This window comes from Danaus plexippus, chromosome 24, assembly GCF_018135715.1.
Source record: "Danaus plexippus chromosome 24, MEX_DaPlex, whole genome shotgun sequence".
NCBI classification, from domain to species: Eukaryota; Metazoa; Arthropoda; class Insecta; order Lepidoptera; family Nymphalidae; genus Danaus; species Danaus plexippus.
Genome location: NC_083552.1, coordinates 4,623,437 through 4,640,713, shown reverse-complemented (window position 1 = coordinate 4,640,713; position 17,277 = coordinate 4,623,437). Strand labels below are relative to the sequence as shown.

The following is a 17,277-nucleotide window of genomic DNA, read 5'->3' as shown; positions in this document are numbered from 1 at the left end:
AGGTTTCCTCACGATGTTTTCCTTCACCATCTGTCAGTGGTGTCTAAATACTCTTAGACAGTACATATGACTCGGAAAAGACCACATTGGTACTTGCCAGGTTTTGAACCCGCATCCTCACGTATGAGAGGCGGGCCTTTAACCTCCAGGCCACCACGACTTACCACGATCAAATTTTGTGTATAATATTTATTATATGAATATTTAAATATTTTACTATTTTTGTGTATATGTAACACAGGCCGATTGTATTTATAAAACTATACAGTTGTGGAATTAAAGATATAATATATTCCTTGCATCAGATGTAAGTGGAGATAATTAAGATAATGATTTCATCTTGCATACACGTAATGGGGAGTTAATTAATATAATAAATAAATTTATTAAACAATTATAGTTTTACGCCTTTTTGAGAACTGCCTCCACGAACGACCCCCGACCTATTGACCCTTTGATATCAATGGCCCTGTTTATATTTAAATAATTCTGTATAATTTAAATAGTTCTTTCAATCAACGGAACTATAATGTTGTGCAGAGAGACGGAAACATCGAATTGTTAAGATAACTAATTTCAAAGAGCCGTCCTTCACTATAGAAAATCATCTGAAAAGTAAAAACTAAGGTCGTCACGACCTCATTTGCAATAATTATAATGAAAAACTATTCGTTGCTGTGTTACTTGTTTCCGATTTATCATATATGTGTGTGTGTGTGTGTGTAAATTACTTACATACTAACACCAACATAACTTTAATACAATACTTTAATTACTTATCATTGTAATGATAAAATTAAATGCATTTTATAAAGGTCTAATAGAGTTTATGTAGCCTCGATAAATGACTATCTCAAAGCGTAGGTCTTTACTTTAAAACAATTGGAAAATTACTATATTCCACACTTTAATATGCCGTCTTTAATTTAAGATTAATAAATATTAAATTGAAATTCACCTTTTATTATTCATTTAAATCTGCTTTTTGAATGTCGAGTATATAATAAATTACATGGTCAGCTGTTGCCATCCATTTGTGCCGCAATACTGTTCTGACTGTTATACTGACTTCTGTAATGCGACATGCGACAGATAGAAAAAAATCTTTCGTGAGTATGAATTTTTTAAGTAATAAATTAATTGGAAATGATGAGCTCTAAGCCTTTCGCGAGTATTCATTTAAATGAAACAAATATTTTCGGATTACTACGAGTCATTTTATTATTTTAAAAAACTACATACTCCCGACCTTCGGTTACTTTTCAGCAACCGTGATCACGGGCAGACGAGGCGTGAATCCGAAAATATTAGTTTCATTTATATACAAACATTCCACTTAATTTGAATTAAATAATCGATAAGGATATCCGATCAATAGTAATTGTCACATTTAATCCGAAAATATTAGTTCCATTTTAATTAATTGGATACAACTAAAGGTGTCTTTATATATGTATTAAATATATAATGTATTTAGAACCATACTTTATGTCCATACCGTCAATGCTGAAGTCTTAACGTCATTAACTCAGTTTATGTCATAAGGAAAGTAAAACGGTTTGAAAATATCGAATCATTAATGTGAACTTGTCTTTTATCGTAATTACCGCTGTTAAACGGTTTGTTTCACCTATTTGCATGTCAAAGCGAGCTGTTCCCATAATGCTCTGCGCGGTAATGTACACGGATTGTGACGTATCATTTGCATTTCAAAACATCATTATATGATTAAAGTAATTCTCTTAGCGACTTCAATGAGGGTGCTTTACAAAGGGTTACGATAACGAGTTTATTTTCTTGAATATTAATTGCATGGGAAATTCTTTGAGATATTTTTGGGGTACAATTGCAGTCTTAACCTTCATTATTCTAATAAAACAATCTGAAAATGCTTAATATTAACTTATTTTTATTAAATAACTATTTCTTTCTGGTTTACCAATCTCAGTGATATGTTAGTAACCATTGCGATCGGATTTTATGTTAATTTAACCCTAAATGTTTCAGTTTCATCATTTATGTATCTTAGTATAGACTCGTATAGATTCATCTACCGAACTATCAAACTACCAGTGTGTTCGTTAGCTTTATGACTCGTACTAAGGGCGTGAGCGGTATAACGTGCACCGCTCGACACAGTTCAAGCAACCTGTATACAAACATATGTTAAACAATTACTCAATATAAGAAGGCTGATGGTATCATTGTTATCTACACTTGACCCACATACTAGTTGCGACGTCTGGCTCTGCCTCACCTACTTACAGGCTGCCATTGAAGTTACACATAGAACTGCTATTATGATAAGTGTCTTATTTATAAAATGAAAATACTTTTAGTCTTATAATTTTATTATTAATTTATTTTATGAAGCTGTTTTAATAAGTTGGACTTTTGGATTTCAATTATCTCAAAATGGTTATGAAATATGATACTAGTGTTTGTGCACATTTGACTAAAACAATGTTTTCAGGATTTTAGCCGACATTTTTATAACTTGCACTTCTCAGTATCTGTGACCCCTCGAGCACGGGTTTATAGTACGTCAATGAAAAAAATATTAAAATATAATACTACTAAAATTATTAAACTATGTTTTGACTAAGTTACATTTTGGACCGTATTTTATTAGTTATATGGATTAAAATTAGTTGTTTTACAATTTTTTTGTGTTCACATATTAAAAACTAAGTGCAAAAGATATCGTTGATTGTATTATAACTTGTTATATGTATAAAAATTAAATAATCTGAGAATGGCGTGCTATGAAATTCGTATCCTTTAGAAATATAATAAAATGGAGTGACACTCCTGTAACAGGTTTTGCTTTCGACCCATTAGAATATTTATAATAAATTAAACGAGAGCGTGATCTGTCAGTTGGTAGCAAACGTGACCGCGTTAACCGGAATATATCGGTCAATATGACGATTTGGTTAGTGTGCTTAACGAGTGCTCTGACGTAAGTCCTATCAACGTTTACGTATAGACACGAAACTTTGTCGGTCTCCGTGTCAACCCATACTAAGGACGCTAAAAAATAATTAACAACGTCCACGATATCCGCTTTCAAAACTGAAAATAAACATTACCAAATCCGCGTTGAGTTTTCACTTGAGCCGTGAAACTTATTTACATTTTTCATATAATTTCGTCTCCAAGGCAAGGTTTCTTAAAGTGTCTTTAAATTGATAGAGCACGAATCTAACGCTGCTGGCTTCGTCGCGATAATATGTCTATTGACACTGTACTTACAAAATCCTCTGTTGCCAAGGTTTTAAAATATTTTATGAACCAGATCCATCCAGCTTCATCTTCATCAGCTTATACAATGATCAAGCAATAAACTTTAATTTTAATACAACCTCACTAAAGCCTACAATATATATATTATATTTAAGACGAATTTTAATGATGCGCTAACTTAACCTACCTGATAGCTAATCTAATCTGGCTGTAATCTTTAACCCTTACAATGTGTTTGCTTCATCGTTACTTATTGTTCATAATATAATACATTTTAAGTTTTATTCACTATAATAATTTCTTCTACAATTTAATTGTTAGAGAGGTTTATCGGAATATTCTTATATTTTAAATTAAATGAATATTTTATTCGCTGATACGGTAGTAGATAAGACAGTAGTTTTAACGTCTTTTTGTTAGTTTTAATACACCTACTTTTAGTTAACATTACACTTATTTTAGTTATATTTCCTGTTACATTTAACAATTTAATAAACAGTTATAATTTAAAATATATTTGTTATAAAATATGATCGATCTGATAAGTTCATAGAATCGTTAAATATTTATGAAGATTTATATATGTATAGAAGAATAACAATATGCAGTCACGATGGAGTTATCTGTGGACTGACAATACGTACTTCATATCTTATTACGACAGTCTACAGAATGTTTGAATTATATGACCTGTATACACGTCGTCTACATAATGGAGCTATGAAAAAATAACAATTTCGATTAATATAATAAACGCTTTATTAATATTTATATGTGGTTTAAATATAGCGGAAGATGGTTGTGGTGGTAAAAGGTTTGAGAGCTCTCGGGTTCGATGTATTTATATCAAATAGTTGGAAAGAATTAAATAAAACAACCCGTACAATGTTTTGGTTGCGTGCTAATGGTTCAGACTTTCTCATACAAATGTTTAAATTTTGAACATTTGTTTGAGAAAGTCAGAAAAACTCAGAAAAACAGAGTGTTTCGTGTCTAGTTACCTAGTCAGCTCGCACTTGTATTATTTGATTTATACATACATACCCTTACCAATAGTTTTCATGATCATGATCACAATACATATAGACAGATTACACTTAACTCATAAACATTCGTTGATACTATTATGTCCGAAGTTTTGTCAGTAAAAACTCTAAAGACTTATTGGGTTTGACGGTGCAAACTCGTACTAGCAGCAGTCGAATCTTTTGTATTCAGATTGTAACTAATTTTAAATAAGAAAGTTTAAAGTAATGTACATATATCAATAAGATAGATTTCTTTTTAACACGGTTTTTATGTTCAACCTTATCTTATTTTGTCATGTTTGATATGACGTCGTAAACATATTTGGTGAAAGATCAATCAAAAAATAATTGAGGAAAAGTAAACTTTATTATAAAGCGACAGAGTCTATATTGTTAATGCATTTGTTTTATTGACTTTTAACACACTCGATCTCAATAAGTGACTATTGAAATATTTAAAATGCTTACTGATTTTAGTGAAATAGTAATGTTTGTTGCTAAACTCTGTTAAAAATACCGTGAAACGTAGGACGTATTGCAAATCTTGTGAAAAAAGGAAGAATTTTCCAGATGAATTAAAATGAAAATATCACAGGTACTTAGAAATTATGTATAGTCAAATGCTGGATTCAAGAAAAAGAGGCTGTTGATGAACATGTACAGAACATAATATACATTATAAATTTATTTTGTATGTCCGATCGTGAATGTGACGCGGGAATAATAATAGCTGTAGATCAATTAAAATCAATCAACATATTGTACCCTATTAAAATATTATCAACAATCCAAGCGAAGGAACTACCAAGAACTGAAAGTAAGCTCAGTGACTTGAGTTTTCAACTGCGTGATTTTCAATATAAAATAATGAATCAATGACCTCTATTTGTGTTACTTAGATAGCAATAAATTATCATTTTGATAAAATATTTGAATTAAACTTTGATATCAGTACAACATTCTCATTATACGTTCAAGAGCACATTAGACTATTACAAAATTAACCAAGAAATATTTTATTATAGTACATCGTAATTATCTGAATGTCATACTGTCACGACGCCTGTTCTCGGAAGGAAAATCTTACTATTATTTTATGTGATGCAACCGTAACCGTAAGTTTAAAATTAAATTATATTATAGGCATTATTGTGCTATGGACTCGGAGTCTAAATTTAATATATTAATACATAGAATGAACAAAACGGTTATCTCAAAACACGACATTATTATAGTTTAAAATAACAGTGCCTGAAGGAATGAATGTTCACTGGCTTTCCTGAAGCTACTTCTCTTATTGCATTTTATTAAGAAACTTGCTTTAAGTCAAAATAATTGACCATTTTTATGCCACAGTAGCCTTTTATTTTCAATATTCAATAAGTATGAATTTTGATCCGACTATCCCAGGTACGAAGGCTTCTCCAACTATCAAAACACGTCATATTTATATGTTGGCAAACAAACCTCAAAGCCTCATTATTCGGTTATCGAAGACTATCAGTTTCGGTACATTTACATAGTTTTTTTCATTATATATATTAACATTTAAAACGCGCCGTCAAATTTTGTCATAGTCTACTGCCTCCGTGGTCCAAACCAATATATAAAGCATGCCAACAAAAAAAATTATTGCCATCACTCTTTGAATGTAACTCTCTTTTCGTATAACTAATTTGGAAAGGCTTTGTGAAAGTTTCTTGCCCAAGTAATGAATATAACCGACTTCAGTCTAAAAAAAGTGTTCTGTATTTTCTAACTCTGAAATAGTTTAATAAATTTCTTGTTATTTAACAGAAGGAACTCTGTTTGTTTGTCTTGGAAGAAATTATTCGAAAATGTACGTAAAACTTATAAAAAAATTTATGCAAAACAAAAGTTCTTCGCGAATATAGATAATAATAACGAGTTACACCAGGTTCCTGAAAGCCCTCTTTATTAATTTACTTTTAATTAATGTTCATGATACGAATGAGAAAAATTCTAACAATTAATTTCTTACTTCTACTTATTAATACTTCTTGTACATAGAAAATTTACAATAAAATGAAAATAATGAACCTTACACAACAGATCTAGTATGTTTAAGGTGATATTAAAAAAAAAATCAATACATATAATAAAAACGTTGTCTTCTGTTTCAGTTTTCTAATACAACCCATACAGTAAGAGACAAAGTCCCTAAATGCATTTCGTAAATGTTTAAACTTAAAGCTTCCCAAAGTCCCCGCGCCCGTCAGCCAGCCCGAGCGACGTCCAGCCGACCTGAGCGCCGGCGTCCTACTATCGACATCTTAACATTTATCGCTGTCAACCGTTTTATTTGTGTTTTATTTTTCATGATAAAACACCATAGTAATCAGTTCCATTCGGTCGCTTGACGTGGCCTGACGTAATTCAGCCTCGACGTAACTTTTTTCAGTTAGCCCATTAACGAAACGTGATTTTACGTGCCGTGATTGTCGGTGGGTAAGGCTGTGATTTTTAACTTATTTAAGAGAAGACATCGTTAAAGTAGCTTTATTCCTGTGTCGATATTATCTCCTGCATTTTATATTAAACTTCTGTCATTACAGCGTCTGACACGGTTTCTCGCCTGAGTAATGAACTATGTTTATTTATCTGTTCTGATAAATCATTAATTCGCAAGTACGTTCCTATAATAGTTTTCCACTTGGCTTAACATTTTTTGCACAGCCTTGTAACAGTGCTTGTCCTCTCGGTTTTAATTCCAGTGACCTCATTCAATTTCGACACATCTTTGGGCTATTTTTTGTGTGGTATTTTACAGTTCCCTAGGTTTTGATTCTTCTCCATTGATTTAAATTTCCTTCTTGGTCCGTCCTCTCAGTCTGTGTACAACGAACACAACATAGACTTAATTTTTTTTCTATCTCAGTTCAAATGATTTTAGTTTGGAGTTTTCGTGGAACAGTCGATGTTAAAGCCAGTTTGATTGATCACATTTATCTCAGGAGACACATTGAAGTGTTTTCTTGAATTTATCGTCTGACCCGAATATCTAATCAATTATTTTGGGCAGATCTTTTGAAGGCTAGGACGGTGGATATGGTTTCCGTGCTTCAGCGTTACATGAACATGTCTCTGATTAGAATACATGAAGTATGACAGCCATAGTTGTGAGAGACAACCGCCGGCGTCGCTTCAAGGATGCGTTCGTTATGTAATACTTTTTGTAAATTTTCAATTTTAGACGTTCAGCTTAATTGTTCATTTGTTATGATTATTGTTTCGTCCCGACGCCATTTCAAAATATACCTTATTTCTATTGTTTTAGGATATGTTTGTGTTTGAGTGATCATTGTTACATGCTTGCGTCGTTACTTTGAACACAGCATTGTTGACTGATTCGTCTCGGACCATATCTCCTCTTCTATTGGTTTTAGCTTTGGCTCTAAAATTGTAATGTATTTTTACATTTTTTACACATACAAGCGTTGATCGATGGAATCGAGTCTTGTATGTGTTTAAAAATATGTTCTAGTCATCAAACTTTTACGCACGATACACGAAATGTTCAAAACAAATAACATACATTAATCTTTATAGTATATGTATATTAAACTAACGCATTACGCAGTTTTTAATTCCAAATAAAAATAACAAATCTATAAATTTTAAATATATTTAATAACTACACAATAAAATTTAATTATTAAAATTCCTAATTTTATTGCACTTTACACGTATAGTATTGTATATGTTATTGAATTACGTATCAGAGGATAGACTAATTGTGATAAAACTTTGATTCATTATCATGTAGGCTAAACGTTTGTATAGATATGAAACGAAAGGCGATTACGATAAATCATTTTAAATTGTATAATTAAAATGCAATTTGTAACGTAATATACGTAATATGTGGACCGAATGAAACGTTGCTTCTGCTTCGGAAATACTAAATTTGCCTGCGACTTCGCCCGCGTGGATTTCAAAATTAAATTCAGATAATAATATATAAACTGTAACTAACCGTGTGTGTGTATAGACTTAATTCGAATATTAAAGCTTGATGTTGCAATTATATTACATATGTAACTCCGTTGTTTAATTTATATTACTGTAAAGTTTCATCAAAATGAGTTAGTTATTTTTGAATGGAATATCTTTCCATACTTAAATCCTCAGTAATTCTCTCATTGATAATAATTAATTAATTTATTTATTCTTTAGTGTCCAGAATGAATAAAATTCAGATTGAACGCTTAAATCGTTTCCATATATATTAAATATTTCTTTATACAGAGCCAGTCGATGTTGGGAATCAACTATATATAAGTATCCCTACCTTTCATCCTGCAGCCGGTCGCCTTGGGTTGTCTCTAACAATCATCTATCATACGCGTGACGTTCAGGTTAAATATATCAGATATCGTTATCGTTTACAAAAAAAAAACCACTGAAGTCTCCCAAGTTACTCAACTAACACTCAACGATGGCTAGATTTTGAGACTTATCAGATTCAGACATAGACAGGGAAGCTGTACTAATATTATCTATGATATGTAGAAGTAGAATTGATATGTATTTGAAATAATACTTATAGAGAGAAACAAAATTTAAGCAAAGAATGTCTGTAGCCATAACATAGTTATAAATTTTTTTGGTATGAACTCTTGTTTTAAATTTAAATAACAACAGATCATCGCGGAGTGTATGAGAGGAAATAATCATAATTAAGTATGACTGTGTTAAAACACAAATACCGAATACATAATCATATATCAACTGATAATACGAGTACGTCTGATAGCAGTGCATGTGTGCCAACCTACATTACATACGCTATTTTTTAACATTTAACAACTAAGTGTTCTATTAAACTAATTTCTTGTAAACCAATACGAGCTTTTAATGTAGTTATTATATTTTGCCAGCGTCTGTGTATACGTATTATGAATGATAAGTCAGGTAGTGGGTACGCACTTGTATTGTGTGTCGGTCAATAAACGGTCCGCGTACTCCAAGGTCATTTATTATCTGACGAAGACGACACATTCTCGGCAGATGATTTAATAATATTCATATTTACGTTCATTTGATTTGAGAACTTCTGATTCCGAAATTCTGTATGAATGCTATTTCTATTTAAACGGAGGCAGAATGTTTGTCAAAATTATCGAGATGTTGTGTTCGTCCATACTCTCTTCTTCATGGTGATGGAAGCCTTTTTATATTTTGTAATGCAAACAGTATATATGATTAACGTCTTTATTAATTAAAACCTAACGAATACACACAAAACTTTGGACGCTGTTTCGCTCGTTTAATCTGATTATTATAAGAAGTGGCGATAGAAAAATAATATTTTTAAGATCCTGATTTACAATATGACAATTTTTTTTTAATTCAGTACTTTTGTGCAAAGAGTAATATGTTTAAAATGAGCTGCTAGTGTTGCCATTGTAAATCATATCTGTGATATCTCTTATCTTTATATTCCATAAACAAAACATACATCGTTATAAGAAAACACGTGAAGTAAGGATGCTATCGGAAACCTAGCATCCGTCACCGTCACTTGTCAAGATAGCGTACCAAATATTATTGATGACTGTAACCTTATTGATAGTAATTTGACAATAACTCGGGTACACATGTAAAAGAAGAGGCTTAACCAATAAGACGGTAAAAACAATTTTTTTTTACGGTCAACTATCAGTAATTAAGTTACCTTATCGTTTTAGAAGACAACGATTGTATGATCCTAGTGTATATTTTTTAATGTCAATTTAGAACAAAATTAACTCTACATCATTCAGTCATGATAATGCTGACTTATCATATATTATATATTTGAAGTACTAAGTCTATGTCAAGATAAATGTGTCTCAGACCGGAATTTTTCTTATTTTTTTACACACTTTTAACTTCTAACACAAATGCTCTCTCATTAGGTGATGTTGTATCGTGAATTAAGAACCAATAAAGCCGAGTAGGTCAAGAGACAGTCTCTGATAGCGTCCCTATACAATCATCATGAGATGTTTGCGATGTTAATCATTCTGGTACATATTTATATATTTTCTAATTACACTGAATTGTTTTCATCACACGCCTCTATCTGGATATATTTATGACTGTCGCCTTTTGTTTATTTATGTTGGTGTGGTTTATCATATGCATTGCACGTATCATAAAAAAACGCTTATGATTTTCTTTATATGAAAGTCAGCTTTGATCTAATTATTGGATGCCTATGAATAGGATCCCATCAATTCTGTGCTACCTATGAATTTGTATGTAATGTTTGTTAGGTGCGTGTCAACTCCGTAATATTATTAGTAGGTTGTCATTATTTGGATTATTTATATTATCATTAAAGATATCACTATCATTGGTGTGCGTAAACGTTGATGAGAGAACGTATCTCGTTATGTAACGATGTGGTTTTTTGTTGGATTGTAAAATATTTGCTAACACTGTGTCGTGTCTCACCTGTTAGAGCTTTGAACGTTTAAATTATTTAAGTCATCTCAGTATTATATTCAGCTTCGACCTTCTGACGTTGATAACAACATATTGTTAAGATAAATGTCATTTTTTAAAGTTTTTATGATGATATACAAGAATTGCGATTGACAAGAACAACGGTATAACTTAATGCGCACTCACATTTTTTCTTGTCACACGTCAACACAACATAAGACATACTGACAATAAAACTGAGGCAAATCCGAACGAACCGGCTAACTTGAAATACAATTATAGTATTAAAGTTGAAGATTAAAATAGATTATAATGATAAAAATGTATGTGTTTTTTTTGTTATTTAAATAACTTAACCAGGAAGGAGATTTTCTGTAATTATAGTATAAGTAAAAATAAATAAAACGTTTTTAAGAGATAAAACGCTATTAACGGATAATATGTGTCTTGAGCAGGCTGTCAGCGTTCAGCGTTCAGTGTTCACGCACATTCACATAGAGGGTTTCACGGAGAGACATCACCTTGGACAGTTTCATGATACGGCAATTTTAATTATATCATTATATGTTTTTTCAAAGTCATGACATCAATTACATACTAGAGAAGAGCCGGTGTTTATAAAGACGTCCGTTTGTAAATGAAAGATTTCCCCAAACATTTCAGTGTAGATTCAGGCGGAGGTTTTTTACAAAGAGCACAGCTGACGTTGTCTAAATGTTTGCCGTTAGGTTCCATGTGGTGTGTTATCAGTTTATCAGGAGCTTCAGACTTGTCATGTATCATCATACATCATGAGGGAATCTTGACGTGATTGTGATTTCAGTCCAAAATGTGCCATTTCGATAACATCTGTCGCTACGTTGTGTAACAGCTTACGTAACTTAGGAATTACCAGTCCATCCTACCTATAGCTCCATCCTATTCAAATATTTAATTAAATATCTGATAAATTAAATATCTGATATTATAAAATCCATAAAATCACAAGTGATAATTTCGACAGGTAATTTGAAGACTCATTAAACAGTATTATATATTTGTAAGGGGAAGTGATATATAGTGAAAGTGTTACGACCAGTATTAATGAACCAAGTGATACATAAGATAGGACACGATGTGTGAACAAGGGAGTAAATAAGTGATGATGACAGTGAGGTGACGGTGGACCCTGGCCGTCGGGCTGTAGTGTAAGATAGAAAGAAACATTCCTCTGTTAAAAATCCTAAGCCAGGGCCCGGCAGAAAACTGCAAGCGTGTCTGCAAAATGACCAAGGGCCCTCGGAAAGTGAAGCTAGTCATAGTAGTCAACAATAAAAAAGAGTAAGTAACATTTTATAAGCATTAACTCATAAGGAAAACGTGTTCCCGAGTCCTGACACGCTGACGCACTCGTATTAAATCCCAATTATCTTATGTATAATTCCTTATCTTATTTGATTTCATATTTTTATCAGGTTTTCGGGCTTCGTGTTTTTATTCGGTCACTAGTATAAAGATCGCATATTAAATAATAAACGTTTAATAATAGTATTGAAGTTTAAGCAAGCTCTATGTATGTAAACTGAAATGTTTTAAGAATTTTTTTTATAATAATTTTAAATTTATCTCTAACTAATAGTATACATTTTTGTTAAATGATTTCTATGAATGCTCTGGTCTGTAGGGAACAAAAGTCCGTGTACAACAAACGTCACACTGTAAGTAAATTGGGCATACATAATAAAACTATTAAAAGCAAGACTACGTGTCCAAGTCTATATGCTTCTTGTTAGTAACGGCCGGATGCAAGCGATTTTCCCTCTATTACCTCTAGCAATTAAGTCGATCTTTCGATAAAACATTAGCATATAATAAACGTTTTATTTACATTTTTTCATTCATAAATAAAGTTATATAACTCGATGATAATAAACTAACAAAATACTTTAAATATTTTTCCATTATCGTCATTTCGTTACAATTGTAACAGTTTTAAGATTGTTCTCGTACTGTGTTCTGTTTTATTTATTCGACCTTGAAGAAGCAATGAAAGTGATTAGATTTCGTTCCGAGTCTTCTGTCTTCACTGTTATACGTCACAGTACATTGTAAAACAAAACTACGTTCAGATTTATGTATATAATTATAACTGTGGTACAAACCTATCTTTATATATATGTTTACCATTTACGTATATCAAATAAATAGAAGGGCCCAGTATGGTACCCTTCGGGACACCCATTAATTCGTTTTAGGTAAGCAAATGATGATTTCCATTGAATGTTCGTGAAACAGTTCCCATACCAACAATCAGCTAATGATGGTGATCGCAGCAGTGACTTTTGTATTTGACGCGGAAACTTCAACTTCCTGTCATTATGATAATCACAGTAGCTGGTACATCGCCGGCGCATGGATCCGAAAATATTAATCTAAAGGAAGGCCGCGGTACATCGAGAGTCATCGAAGCTGATTTCAGGAGCGACACATCAGTTTATATGGCTATTGTCTTCCAAACGAATGTGCGGCTGTGGGTTAATATATGTGTGGCTTAAAACGCCACGCTCTATATCCACTCCGCCCAGCCACATACTTTCCCAGACCATTTAATTCTAATTAACCCGATAATGAGTTTGTGTCATGCGGGCTACTTCAGAAGGTTTTGATGCTGATTCATTGTTGTGGATCGCCGGTTTTAATTGTGATACAGATGGTTTTAGGCAGCCGCAGCCGCAGCCTTGACGTCTTGTTTATAAGTATTAAAGCATCAAATATATCAAAGTTATTAAAGAGACAAATCAACATTGATTGTGATCAATGATTTATATACTACATAGAAGCTTAGAATACTTTAATTGGAGCCAATGAAGACGTTAAGTAGTTTTAAAAAACCAAATTAATTCTTATGCTGGTGTTCTTAAAGCTCATGGATGGATCATTTTTAACTTCTCATAGAGCTCCGTCCTGTGTTAGCGTCATGCTAATTTCCTTAACGCTCAAATTGTGAGGACAATACAAAGATAGTGACGTCATAAGCTCCATCCACAACGATTTACACACGGACAGAAACATTCCCCGATCGTTATACATAGTTAATTATATATATGTATACATTTATATGTCAAAGTACAATTCAAGGTATAATTTAATGCCTCCAATCTCTACAATAATCCATTTCTAGATTAACATTAAGTAATGATTGTGAGTCGTAAACGTCTTACGTCCTCTGAATAAATGATTGTAATGAAGGCATTGTCGATCTATACGTACATGTATAACGCTCTCTGTCCGTCTGTGCGTCTCTAATCTCTTGATAACTGTGCGGTGCACAGTGGCTGTGCGGCACAGCGGCAACCTTCACAGTAAATAGTCACGCCTCACGCTACTCCGGAGTATTCGCTGTGATTAAAAGCAGAATATTACGCTCCATCGCTATTGTGTAATTGCTGCGACTTCCTTCGTCAATTATGTATCTAGTATTACGCGGAATGCCCATTCATAAATGCGCATGCGCATAATCAACTGTAGTTGCGCATGCGCATTTATAGTATTCGATTTTTAATAAGAATTGTTCTGTGTTTGAATTGAAAATATAGTTATGTTAGTGCCAGTGCGTATATACTGAAGATTTATTAAATTGCTATTATTAATGTTTAAAATAATTAAAGATGTCAAATTTTAAATATTATCATATCATATGTCTTGTTAAAAATAACTATATTATAATGTTCAAACTTGAACATAAGACTACTGTATTGTTTCTCTTCTCACATATTTTAAGTCTATACAGTATTATAACTAAATAAGACTTACTACTGTTGTAAAAGAATATTATTATATGTAATAATTATTCTTAAAAATATCATTCTTATATATAATACATGAATAAAAAATATAAATTAGTTCAGTAGTTTTCGCGTGACAAATATACATACATATTTTTATATTGAGTCGTAATTAATTAAAATGTCAATATGATGAAATAAAATAATCTTCAAATCATATAATATATTTACGAGCCGCAATCTTAATCTTGTTTCACTAAATACTCTGTAAGTACATAGATAATCCAACGAAACTTATCGCATTAAGGAATTTAGGAAAAAACCATCATTATTGGAATTTAGTTATAAATACAAAAATAATTACTTCTTATGAACAACGTAAACGAAGTCGAGGGTAAAAATTAGTTTGTTGAATAATAAATATATAAATATTTATATTAAATAAATTAAGTATTAAATTATATAAATTAAAAACCACATTTACTTTACAAATACGGAAATAGCTGTTGCATTTTAACCAGGACTATATATGTATTTAACTTTAATGTTTAACTCAACGTTTTAACTGATCTTAAGTTTCCGACGTGACTTTTTGTTTGAAAAGTAACAAGATTAATTGGCACATTCATCTCGTCTTCATAGTAATTTTACTTAGAAAAACATTCATCATATGTCGAATTGTTAGTGTAACGGATGCTGTTGTGATCTATTCATGTATTTTTATCTCAAATGCATCGCTGACGTCACAAAGGAATAATTCTACACTATTCAATTGCCTCGTTAAAACTGCACGTGCTTATAATTACAATAAACTGTTATATTTCAGTTTTGTTCACAATAATGAAGTGTGAAATGTTTCATTAGCTCTTGTTGCATATAAATACCCTCACACACACACACACACACACACACACACACACACACACACACACAAACACACACACACACACACACACACATATACATACTTACGATGAATTGCCTTACGTAATTTTATAACTAATTGAAATATTTTTACTGTATAATATGTAGAGATAAAAATGATATTTATATTAATCATTGATATTAAACACAGTTTTATTTACTTAATAAAGTAATAAATCATTTTCTTCTTAATTTAAACCATGTTGTATTAAGTCAGTAAGATTTTACCACTTTAGTAAGTTACATTAATTACAAATAATCTTGTCTCGATGTTCTCACTGGCACTAATTTTTCTAATTATTTCATTATATATCTAAAAATCTTTGATTGGCTGAAATTATACTCACAATGAGATCACTGACACAGGACCAACTGACAGACACTCACATCTCGTCTGGCCGTGATCACGGTTGCTGAAAAGTAACCGAACCGTCGGGATTATTTAGTTAAAATAATAAAATTCGCGTATTAATCCAAAAAATATTAGTTTTATTTAAATTAAATTATACACAAATTACAAATATTTTTGATATTTTCACATTTCCTATAACGTTTTAAACACGACTGTTGAACATTAAACATTATAATATATTTCATTTATTTGTTAATTTTATCAAAAATCGCCTGAAATCGAATATAACTTAACTTAAAGTAATTTACGCAGAATTTAAAAACAACATAATTATAAAACAACTTAATATTACTTTTAAAATACTTATTGTAATAAATTTCCAGTACAATTGTCATCATAAGTCAGAACACTACAATGAGAATTTAAATATTCTCAAGCGACCTACATTTTCTAAGTCATTTAAATTTAAATTACACCTAATTGGATATAACATCGTGGTTTTTCTTATAGAATAGGACCTCCTTCTTGTTTCAATACATTGTTTTGACATTAACGGCGTTGTGCGCGTAATATAAATCTAAGTTTCGTCACGGCAATATTTCGAACGCGTCCCAGCCGAAATCGCTCAACGTGTTCGCAATGACAATTCGAACGTACCTCAAGGATCGGTTCCAAAGGTCCAACTTTCTCGGGTCAAGATTTATTTCATTAAGAAAAAGCGCCAGAATGATTAAATATATAAATATTGTTGTATTATATTTTTCATAGAATTGAAATGACGTATTAATTACGATGTAAATTCGCACACATGCGACGTAACCTGGTTTAATAGAAACCATTTGGCATAGTAATGATATGGTTATACCAAACATGGGACAGGTAAATGACGTTAATAAAATGTTTAAATTGTAAATTGTGAGCAATAATAGTGCCAGAGTCCTAAATCTACTTTCCCTTCAAAGTGAGATTTCTGTCCTGTTCCTACAGCCGTTATGTTGCTAACCTGGAACGACACCTTCAGTTGAGGGTATCTGGTAATTTTAATCCTCGGGACCATCATCACTCGTGGACACATACATCACAATTACTAACACTCTAAAATCTAAATCTATGAACGAGCTCAGCGGACACCAGTCCTTGACCGCTCATCAAGCTAGAACACCTGTCATAATTTTCTTCCACACTGCACACAAACAAACACACACATATAACACATCTGGTGCACATTAAATTAATAAAGTCTCAAACCTGAATGATTAGATTTACGTCCTAAGATAATCTTTTATTTATCTGTCTTAAGAGTGGATCTGTTATTGAAATTCTATATTATCAAAGGATATTTTTCTCCAGAAAAAAAAGAAACTATTAAATTCTTTATTTGAATGTTAAATATGTGAACATATAACCTTTTAATTTAACAATTTTAAATTTAACCCTAAATCTTAATTGATATCCCTATTTTTATAAGCCTACAAAGCCTTCGTACTTAAAATACTGAGTGGTTTTGTAT

The 17,277-nt window shown here is 31.6% G+C and overlaps 1 protein-coding gene across 9 annotated transcripts in view; it reads left to right on the top strand.

Annotated features, from left to right (window-relative positions):
- LOC116775983 (transcription factor EB) overlaps positions 1-17,277 on the top strand; it is a 64,220-nt gene that overhangs the window by 39,174 nt on the left and 7,769 nt on the right. For 3 of the 9 annotated variants that reach the window (XM_061524169.1, XM_061524165.1, XM_061524166.1), the window contains exon 2: positions 11,731-12,047. The exons of 3 other annotated variants lie outside the window; for them this stretch is intronic. In XM_061524169.1, coding sequence (XP_061380153.1) covers positions 11,992-12,047 — 56 coding nt within the window. In that variant the 5' untranslated portion in view covers positions 11,731-11,991. Of the gene's footprint in view, positions 1-6,633; positions 6,744-11,715; positions 12,048-17,277 lie in introns of those variants that run through there. 3 more of the 9 variants (XM_061524170.1, XM_061524168.1, XM_061524171.1) reach the window with 3 other exon arrangements.